At 40.0% G+C, this 10,646-nt stretch overlaps 2 protein-coding genes across 7 annotated transcripts in view; both read left to right on the forward strand.

Annotated features, from left to right (window-relative positions):
• Positions 1-2,489, forward strand: part of PAK1IP1 (PAK1 interacting protein 1) — a 10,936-nt gene extending 8,447 nt beyond the window's left edge. The window contains exons 11-13 of one of the 4 annotated variants that reach the window (XR_012653767.1): positions 2-194; positions 1,016-1,214; positions 2,390-2,489. The gene's annotated coding sequence lies outside the window, so the exon portion shown is untranslated. The other 3 variants (XR_012653768.1, XR_012653769.1, XM_075052312.1) reach the window with 3 other exon arrangements.
• LOC142042431 (transmembrane protein 14C-like) lies at positions 2,403-8,902 on the forward strand. Of its 3 annotated transcripts, none has more exons than XM_075052326.1 (5): positions 2,403-2,491; positions 2,738-2,821; positions 5,215-5,316; positions 8,047-8,134; positions 8,327-8,902. In XM_075052326.1, exons 2-5 carry the CDS (start codon positions 2,746-2,748, stop codon positions 8,382-8,384), a joined length of 324 nt encoding a protein of 107 aa, XP_074908427.1. In that variant the 5' UTR covers positions 2,403-2,491; positions 2,738-2,745; the 3' UTR covers positions 8,385-8,902. The 3 variants fall into 3 exon arrangements, with proteins under 3 accessions (XP_074908427.1, XP_074908424.1, XP_074908425.1); XM_075052323.1 differs by lacking the exons at positions 2,403-2,491; positions 2,738-2,821 and adding exons at positions 3,273-3,774; positions 4,013-4,077; XM_075052324.1 differs by lacking the exons at positions 2,403-2,491; positions 2,738-2,821 and adding exons at positions 3,651-3,673; positions 4,013-4,077.
• Positions 8,903-10,646: the final 1,744 nt, after the last annotated feature.

Here is a 10,646-nt window from a genome sequence, read left to right on the forward strand (position 1 = left end):
GCAAAAGAAAAGCTAGAGAAAATCAGAAAAAAGATTGAAGCAAATCTGGAGACAGGAATGCAGGCTGTCTTAGGGATGTAAAATAGGATATAACTTCAGCTCATCTCTGTGTATGCTCTGACACTGAGACAAAGTGAGCATCATCAGTGCTGTTACGAGATTGTTCATGTGGCAGTGGCAGTATTCTCTTGGAGGTGGGTGTCCGTATTTATCTTCTGTAACTGTTTCCCTTATTTAGATAAATTACCACAACCCCTTGTCTGAATATTCAGTGTAGTTGATTTATATGAGCTTAGTTTAATTCAACATTAGAGGGGTTTCCACTGTACTGTAGTTTGAACTTATACAGCTTCTAACTTTAATAATACCCCAAATGTTTGTCGACACAAACACAGGCAAATAATATAGGACTTAAAACAGTTTGTAGACTTGGCAGGAAAGGTACTGAATCAGATTTTTAATTGATAACAAGGCTCCTGTAGTAAATATAGGACTTGGACAATTGTCTTATTTAAGCTTATACTTTGTAAAGTGTTTTCACTTGTAAAGTGTTATGTCTATTTTCTAGTGCTTATCTTATGTCTGTTCTTGACAAAAAGGGCTGCCACTACTAAAACAGATTTCATTGTTTGAATTTTTCAATACATGAGCTCATGGCCACGGGCATCACAATTGAAAAAGCAATCTCTCATGAGCACCAAGAAAAATCCAGTCTGCACATAATTTCAAGAATTAAAAAGCAAAAATTCCACAATTTTGTTTCTAAGGTTTAGACTTAGAATATTCAACATTTAACTGCCTGTGTAGTAACAAAGAACTGTGTGTCTCACGAGACTCAGAACAATTTGTGAACTGGAGACAGAGAAGACGAGTCCTAACAGCTTTTAAGATGAAATACAGAAACAGTCCTGAGAGGAGAATTTGTATTTTCTATACCTTGAGTGAATGCTCAGCTACTAATCAGTACTTGGCAATTTTTATTTTGTTGTTTCCATGTGCACATCTTTCTTTTCAGCACGTTTTCCATGCCAGTTTTCAGGGAACTGCTTAGAATGATAGAGGGGAGGCAGCAGTGCAGAGAGAGAGGAGATGTCAGCAGTGAGAAAGCTCTTCCTGTGTCAGAAAGGGTCAGCGTGTGTGACACCGGTAGAGTAGATGGAGCCATGGCTGCAAGAAACAACAGCCTAGTGAGCAGCATTCCAGCCAAGCCCCAGGTGAGTTCAGCAGTTCCTGCAGCTGTGGATTTCTTCCAGTTTTCCTCCTTCCCCTCTTGGGGAACCCCAGTGCTGGATTACAAAGCAGGGCCCGGTGAAACTTGAACCTCATAGCCATTACACAGCTTGAAAAGAAAAGGGAACCCCATCCAGTATAGCTTAGATCTGTGTTGGTTGTGGTACTTTACAGGGAGACGGGAGATCTCTATTTAAACCAGTTAGGCACACAAGGGAATTAAACTGCTCTCCACTTTCTGACCATTAGGCTAATTTATAAAGATGGGGAAAATTTGAAATGCAGCTAGAGAAAGCTGCATTTTGCAGAAAGCGCAGGCCTCAGATGTTTTGTGCCTTCTGTTATGAAGAGGAACTGAAGCCCCTCAGCTCAGGGACCTGGCTGGAGGAGTGCTCATTCTTTCTGTAGGATTAAATGTCCGTGGGAGGTAAGTGCATAGACAACTGGAACAAATCATGCAGCACCATTTACGTGAAGAAAAACAGTTTCAGCACTTGAAAAGAGTTTACCTTTGTAGACAGTTATAAACATCTCTCCACATTTTTTCCAGATTAACAAAAATGCAAAACATTTTCTTTACAAGATATTTTCCATCTCCCACTGTTATATAACTTCTACAGCAGAAGACTCCTGTTTCTGTTGCACTAGCTGTGCTTGCAATTTGAAGATTATAGAAATCCTTTACATCTTCCATAAAAGGGCTATACTGAAATTACTGATCAAAGCTAGAAGCAGCCTGTAGGCTGCCCAGAGTTGTAGCTCATGCCACAACAAAAACCAACCCCAAATTCTCAGTTGTACCACATACCCCCACTTCTGGAACAGGATGAGGATGGATTGGGTGCACACAAATGCAGTTGTGAGTGAGCTTTGCCCCTCACTGAACGAGCACACAAAACCTCGTCTGCACTGAAGTCTCTCTTCATTTGTAGGCACCCGGGCTTGCTCGGGCATCCTCGATAGCCCCCGCCAGGGTCGGGGGAATTACCCGCAGCTCTGGAGGTAGCTGGGAAGGCACCAACGCCCCCCGATTTTTTTTTTCTTTTTTTTCTTTTTTTCCGGGACGCACCCTACCTTGCCTTTTAGGGTTTTTGTTTTGTTTTGGTGTTTTTTTTGGTTTGGGGTTTGGGTGGTTTTATTTTTTCTTTCCTTCTCTCAGAACAGCCGGAAAAGGGAAGTTTTGGGCGGTGCGTGGCTCCCTCGCCTCCCCTTCCGCAGCCTGCTCCGCCCCGGGCTGCCGTGGAGCGGGGCCGCCGGGCAGGTGAGTGGTGCCCGCCTACCCTCGGCGGGGGGACCACGACGGACACCGAAGTCTGCCCCGCCATCGCCAAGGCTGCATTCCCAACAAATCGGGTTTCATTTCTTGGACTCGGTTTAGGGCTTAGGCTTTAGGCAGGCCTTGCTCGTGGAAAAGCGCCCCCCCCCCTTCCCCCCCGGTAAAATGCTCTTATTTTTCTTCCCCTGAAAAATTCAAAGATACTGATTGTAACCCCAACTTCTCTTCCAGTTTTCAGCATGGCAGTGGACTGGCTCGGCTTTGGCTACGCCGCCCTGGTGGCATCAGGAGGGCTTATTGGCTATGTAAAAGCAGGTACGGTGCGGGAAGGTGCTTGTATCTCCCGTCGTCTCCCCCTACTCCCCAAGAACTTTGTGAGCTGGGCGGCTTTTTTTGAAAGCCGCCTATGTCGAAGCTCACACAGATGTAAAGTTTATCAGTTTGTGCCACGTGCTGATAACTTGCTGCTGTTGGGGTGCGGTGCTTTTTGGGTTGAGCTGGTGCTTTGGGCTGATAAACCCGGTCAGCTTTCTGGTGGATGCTGATATCCTGACTCTGCATTGTGCTCTTCGGGTGAACTGTCATGAGTTTGCTTCAGAAAGGCTTTTTCCCCGCTATTTTAAATACAGGCATTCTATAAATGTTCTGTATCTTCAAATGACATAAATCACCTTTTTTTTCTCCTTAGAGTTTTATTCTCATTTTAATATTTGATGGTAACAGTATACTGCAAGTTGCAGAGAGTTTTCAGAAGGATCCTTTCTCCAAGTAGAGCTGAACAATGCAAATCAGTCCTTAAACTTGTTCCTTTTCTGGCCTCTGCATCACAAGCTTACCCTCTGACCTACTGCTTTCATTTCCTGACCTTTTTCTGAGTTTGCCCTCCTACAGACAGAATTGTGGATTCATCCCCACTGCAGTACTGTCCCTTTCAGCTCCAAAAATCCCTAAGTCATCTTAGCATTTGTGATATAAAGGTGCATTGCTGAAGTCAGTAAGGATCTTACAAGTGCATTTGACTACATAGATGCTAATGCCTATTCCATTCTATTTTCTATTGGCTTGATTTATCCTTTGGACCGCGAGTGGAGTTTATGTCAGGAAGGACAATACTGAGAACTTAAGTAACTATTTGCATATGTATTTCTCTGAGGCCATTATGAAATGGTAGGTGTCTGTCTTATCCTGTGGTCCCAGATGGGAGGACATGGTCATGCTGAGGCAACGGAATCCAGGTCACAGGATTTTTGGAGGGGGAACAGGAACTTGTATGGTGACTTCTGCGGGGGGGCGGGGGGGAAGCCATCATATCCTTACTAATAGCTTGGAGAAACCAAAAGAAAATGGAATTTTCATCATAGAGCTAAGATGGTGATCTGTTCTTTTACAACTGGGTCTATTTACCCACACAGATAGTGGTCAGCAGTAGGTGCCTTGGGAAGAATATGAGAACAGGGCAAGCAAAGAGTGATTGATTGATTGCTTTTTCTCTCTTCATTTGTTAAGTTCTCTGGGTCCCAGTGTTTTGAGATTCGGGAACTTCTTGAGCCAGAGGTGGTGTGGTTGTCTTAGTAAGTATATGTGTCATAGCTGCTTAAACAATGCCTTGAGGTAAAATTCAAGGATATGATGGCCATTTCTTGGCTCCCAGGCTTGTGGAAAGAATTGTAGCTACCACATGTTCACTAAACTGTATTCTGTGCATAGCAGACACAAAAGTGTGCATCTTTTCCTTGCACATGTACAAGAACACCTGGTGCTTTCTATCATCTTCATCTCTTGCTTTTTATACCAAAAGCAGGATCTGAAGCAATGTTACAGCTGCCTTGTTGATGACTGAAAAATTATTACTTTCTGGTAGCAATATACGAACCTCCTGTAACATTGAGAGGAGATCTTTATCAGCTTAGCTTTGCAATCTCAAGTCTTTAAAAGGTGACCCGAAAAATGGAGTATATAAAGAAATACCCTCAGTAGCATTAAGTCCTGAATTCTCCGTTAGCCTTATTGAGGGCATTCACCGCTCACAGTGGTCACGCCACTTCATTACTTGATGTAATCTATAAATCACCAGTTTGGATGTGGTATCCTTTATCTTCTGGTATCTTGGGATTATCATTTATACTGCATACTTGATCCAAAGTTCATGTGAGTCCAGGGAACCTTCTTCCAAAGTCTGTGGTTACCTTTGGATCAGATCTCAGGTGCACTTAAGAGATATGACATCTCTTATTCAACTCCGCTCTCTTCTTTGGCAACTCTTTATTTGTCTGAATGCCCTCCTGCCCAGTTCAGTTCACGTGTCCTTTTTCTGATCTTGAACCCTTACTATTTAATCCATCTACTTCACTGCCTCTCAAGAAATTCTGATATTACTGTGTTGAAACAACATGCTTCGGTTTGCACAGAAAACACCAATTCTTTTGCTTTTCTCACTATTCTTTCCATCATAAATATATTAATGGCTTTACTGTTACAGAATTAAATACTAATGCTATTGGTATCTTATGCAAGAGTATTTGAATGTGTTTCTTGCTGCAGATCAGCATGGTCTTAATCTTAAAAGAGAAAAAAACCTCTCTAATCTGCTTTATGACAATGAATGTCCATCGGGTTTTTGTTACTGTTGGTGTTTTACAAAACAGATAAGCTGATAAGCAAGTTTATTTCTGAGTTTCTAATAAATTCATTATCTTTTACTTACTCAGGTAGCGTCCCGTCACTAGCTGCTGGCCTTGTCTTTGGGAGTTTGGCTGGAATGGGTGCCTATCAGCTCTCACAGAATCCAAATAATGTTTGGATTTCTCTGAGTAAGTAATGTAAAATTTTAATTAGAAGGGATTATATTTACACTAAAATAACTGGATAGTTAAAGTGAGTACCTAAAAGTCTTTGCAGAAGAGTTAAACTGATGGTGTTATAAATCTCCTTTCAATCCCATCTTTAAACTTGTATTTTAGTGAAATGTTAGCATTACTTAATTATCTTTATAAAGAATGTAGTGAGAATGCATATTAAAAACTGCTTGTCTTGGTGTGTCTTCCTCAGTGATTTCTCACTACATTCCTGCATCCCTTTTGCAAGAAGTATAAAGTGCTCTGGGTAATAGTTCAAATGTACATGTTTGTTCCTTTTCTACAACCAGAGAGGACAATATCTGTTATTTATCATTAGAGTTTGTCTTCTGAACATCAAAAAACCTACAGGTTGTGGAGGAAAATGTGTGCTAAGATTAAGTGAAACTTATGTGGTTTGAAAAAAAATAATCAAACCGAATACCATTATTACACATCCTTCAGCAAAATAAAAATGAAATAAGAATTTTGTGTTTAAAAACTTGTATGTAGTATGGTGTGAATCTCCAAAATGCAATTTTTGTCTTTCTGCCATTTACTATATAGCGCTCAGGGTTGCAATCAAGTTAGGATGGTTATCACCTACCATTTTAACCTGTGCATGCCTAAAGCTCATGCCAGTTGCAAAATAACGTGACTTGAAGTTTTCTCATTCACCAGGAAGTTAGGATACCTTGCAGTTGAAGCAGGCTGAGAAAATATATGTAGATAATTCCTGTAGCTCCACTGATGCCTGACACTTGTTAGGCTGCTATATCTCAGATACTTGTGAGTGTGTGTTTTATGTAATCCTTTGGCCAGTATTTGGGTTAGTAGTATTGTCTCCCCTCCATTCCTGATCTGTAGAAGACATCAGTGCATGACAGTTCCCTAGCACTAGCTATGTTTCAGTCCCCAGGCTTTGCTGAATTGGTGGCTGCCACCGTGCATCTGTCTCATACTGGTGTGTTTGGAGGATCATAGTGCAAGGGAAGTGCTAGTAAATTGATGTCTGACCTTTGTGTGTCCTCTTTTTGGCTGGATCTTACTTTCAGCATCCTTCTGGAGGCTGGAGCATTTCAGGAAGCGTGACTCCCCCGCAGACTGCCCATATCCCTAGCAGGTTATTTTATTATTGCTGAAACTGGCAGAGACTGTGATTGGCTTATTTTTATTTATGACAAAATATGTGGAATTACAAAGGTGTTTCATGCCTGGGGAAATTGAACAGAGAAGCAAGCTTCAGTAATGCTGTTTCTTCTTCTCAGAACTGGAGCTTGCCTTCTCCCTGACTTTGAGAAGCTAACTGTGGAGCGTCACTGCTTAGTCAGTGCTTAAAGAGCTGCCACTGACTATAGCATTTGTTCACTGAAGCAGTGGCATAGCATCAAGCTCTTTGATATGTGAAAGTCAGAAGTGAAAAGGGAAGGTCCAGCATTTCTCTCCACCTCAGCTTTGTCTACAGTGCAGTCCACTTCCACATCTACCGGATAGGTCAAAAGCTGTGCGTGGTCAAGCCTAAATAACTGGAATAAACTGCAAATACAGCAAGCTTAAGAGGAGTAAGACAAAATATTTTCCCAAATGTGAGAGACAGTTGGATGCGTTTCTGTAATTCAGTAGTATATGGAGTCTTTTCCTCCTTTTCATGCTTTAAAGTTTTTGGCAAAGGTGTGTTCTACTCCTGTTTTAGACAAAATTACATTTAGTGAGGTGTGCATATTTTGAAGATTGGCTACTGATCAGAGCTTGAGGCATTTGAATACTGAAATATTTTAGTTCTTTGTTGTGTGTTAGACTGTGGTCCCAGTCTCTATATGAGTCTGCTAGATGTCAGTGACAATATTTAGGGTGATGTTAGGGAGGAAGGATGCCATGGCTAGGACTGAAGATGAGCAGGGTCCTGCAGGACCAGTCATCACATAGAAGCAATAGTAGAAGATAAAAAGAGTGGTTGCAACAACATGTTGTGTGTAGCTGTTACCACTGGGTAGCAGATGCGTGCTAAGGCTGAGCATTTCATCAGTATGTTTTCATTATAGTTTTCTTAATATTCAGTTTTTCTTTGAAATACAGTGTTCCAGGGATTGCCCTTTCTTCTTTACTGGCTCACTGAAAGTACCTGGCTCCTGTCTCTATGCCAAGCGGTCAGGGTCAGTAATTTTAACTCTCTGATCTTAGTGGAAGGTGGTACAGGGCTGAAATGGATTGATAATGCTTAGAACTTACATAGCACACTTCCCTTTTGAAGGCTTTTGTAAACATAAACTAGTTAATTCTCAGAACATTACTACAAGTCAGACACAAAAATGCTTTCTCCTTTTTACAAGAAGTGGGGGAATTACGTGCACAGATTTAGTGATTTGCCTGTGCATAGGGAAGGAGCAAGTTCCAGAACAGTGTAGCATAGATTATTTCCAGTCTCCAAAGCAGCACATTTTGACAAAGAAATTTGAGGATTGTCTGCAGAAGCATATGGAATGCACTGTCTGCTAGAACTTGATTTAGAAATATTTAGTCTTCACATACTGAGGCATTCCAAAGTTTACACAATTTATTGACTCTTTTAGTCCATCATGTGAAGTAACCCTGTTTCGCCTTTTACGTGATGCTATTACTTCTCTCTGTTCAGTTAGTTTTGAAATGTAGCATCTCTCTCACATGCATGCATCTTTGCTGACTGAACTGTATAATCTCTCATTTAAGTTACATCTGGAACACTAACTGCCATCATGGGAACAAGATTTTACAACTCTGGAAAATTCATGCCTGCAGGGCTAATTGCTGGTGTCAGGTACAAAACAATATACTTTTTTTTTTTTTTAACCTCCTATGTGTGATTTCTTATTTCCTTAATTAAACTGAGATGGAGTGAATCGTGTTTTGTGTATCTTTGTTTCCATGCTCCAGTTACAGGGGAAGTATTTGAAAATGAATTGACAAATTATTATTGTTGTTTAATTCTATGTTTTTCCCCCTTATACAGTTTGCTAATGGTTGGAAGATTAGCACTGAAGATGGTGGAAAAGCCCCATGATAAGTAACTGTTCATTTTACAGTTTAATATCTGGATAAGGAAACCTAATAATGAAGTTGCATGAATGCAGAAGCAAGAAGATGAAACAATTTTCTATATAAAGACAATTTTTCTCCTTTTTTTATATAAGGGGGAGTAGAATGATGGGACAGTTTACATACAAGGTGCTGTTTGTTTCAATGATCTGGTAGAGCTATTATTGTGCAGTGAGAAACTGGTCCTGGGTTTGATTTTTTCCAGACATATTTCAGTGTATTTTAACATTTCCAGGTTTTATATTCCAAAATATACTGCTGACGTATATGAAGCAGAGAGGACCTGTAATTAAGAAAGTATCCACAAAGAGGCATCAGGAGTAATTGGCTAAATACAACAGTGTATCTCACTGTTATTACAGTATACTTTACCTGTTGCATTCTGAGTTGATACACCATGTCTGTATAACACCAAACAGGTCTTAGCTTTTGATTGTGAATGATGCTAAAATGTTGCTTTTGTACAAGTAAAATCTGTTACAAACCTTTATTTGGCATGTTTTTGTATCCTTTCGGGGGGTGGGTAGGGGCTTTTTGGCTTTTTTTACCTTCTTGTTTTCTTCTCAGTGGAAGTCTTTGCAGTGAACTGTTAGTATCCAAGTGCTGTCTTTTAATGATATTTAAAAATCACTTTTTAAATGGAAGGGCAGAATATTAAATTAGGGGTCTTCATTAACACTTCATTAAAACAGTTATTGTAAAGAAACTTACTCTGTGGGTTAATTAAGCAAGATCTGTGCTAGGCTAAATGAACAGTTGAATGTGATCTGGCCAAAGAACTGTATAACTAGCATAAAATAACATTAACACTGTGTAATTCTGATCTTACAGGTTTATTTGACAATAGAACGTATCAGCATTTTATTTTTATCACTTAGGGAAGTGGCTGTCCCTCTTCAAATCTGTCTTTACTAGGAAACCTTGGAGTCAGGAGAGTTCCTGGTTCTGCTGTGGTGCCTGAGGACTGAAGTGTGGAAGAGGCATCAGTGGCATCTGGTGCCTTTGTTGACACTCCAATCTTGATTGCTTCTCCTGCACTCAGTCTCCCAGCTCTATTAGTGCAGGCACAGCTAATGTGGGCTTAGCACTGTGACAGAAGGGAGAGGCAAGAAATGTGTGAAAGAAAATCCTTTATCAACTGTAGTGATATATGATTATTGATAAGCTAGGATTCTTACGGTGTGTAACTCATATTTTAAAGTGATATTTTATGTAGTCACTATTTAAGATTTTACTTTGGGACCTCTATACTGTTGATTATATCAAAACTTTGTCAACTGCATAACATATTATTATGGCAAAGCAGGTTTAAATTAACTTACATCTTACACACTTCCCATTTTATTGTGCTTGAAGGAATTTGTAACAATTCTCTCAAACTACATAAAGCAAATACTAAACTACATAATTGCTCCATTTCATTGGTCACTTCAAAGCTTGTATTTCCTATTCTGAAAATGGCATTTAACAATACTGAGCCAGAGTGACATTTCCATTGTTGTGAATCAGTGGAAACCCATATGGTAGTAGATTGAAAGTTGCCATAGTAGAAAGTAGTAATTACAAGCAGTTCTATACTGAGCCAGAGTGACATTTCCATTGTTGTGAATCAGTGGAAACCCATATGGTAGTAGATTGAAAGTTGCCATAGTAGAAAGTAGTAATTACAAGCAGTTCTATAGATATTGGGCCAGTTGTGCTGTGTGTTACTAATTCTCTTAGAAAAAGTTATAAAATTAATTCCAGGTTTTTGAACATATTGCATATTGTAACACTTCTTGTTTCCAGGCACTTAAGCTGTAAATAACCTGATCTGTACAGGATGGATCTGCAGGGAGCAACACTAAAAACATGTAAAAGCATGTCTGAAATTCTAGTCTCGGCTAAATCATAGGCTCTTTTGACCATGCTGTAAGCAAAATCCAACAGAAGTTTTGTAATTACCTTTATATATTTAAAATCGCTGTGAGTAATTGAATAGAAGATTCCATCCCTGCTATAGAATTTTCTAGAGCCTTTCAAGAATTAAAGACATTAATATCCTTTCTCCAGACTGCCTGTGCTTTTAGGCTGATTGTTAGATAATCCTACAAGTTTCCTTCCTATTTTTATTGTGTAGGATTTGGTGTGGGTTTTCCACAGAGAGTGGTCTCTATGTAAATTGAGATTATTACTTTTGCATTGAATTTGCTGTGGTCATGCCATGGCTTCAGTGGAACTTCATGCTGTGAGTC

Source organism: Buteo buteo, chromosome 20 (genome assembly GCF_964188355.1).
Source record: "Buteo buteo chromosome 20, bButBut1.hap1.1, whole genome shotgun sequence".
Lineage (NCBI taxonomy): Eukaryota > Metazoa > Chordata > Aves > Accipitriformes > Accipitridae > Buteo > Buteo buteo.

What these genes read in the sequence shown, in the direction of transcription:
- LOC142042431 (XM_075052323.1), top strand. Translation starts at nt 3,671, where the DNA reads ATGGTAGGTGTCTGTCTTATCCTGTGGTCCCAGATGGGAGGACATGGT. An exon ending in GAGGTGGTGTGGTTGTCTTA is followed by an intron (nt 4,078 to 5,214) that starts GTAAGTATATGT and finishes TTACTTACTCAG; the next exon opens with GTAGCGTCCCGTCACTAGCT. An exon ending in TAATGTTTGGATTTCTCTGA is followed by an intron (nt 5,317 to 8,046) that starts GTAAGTAATGTA and finishes CTCTCATTTAAG; the next exon opens with TTACATCTGGAACACTAACT.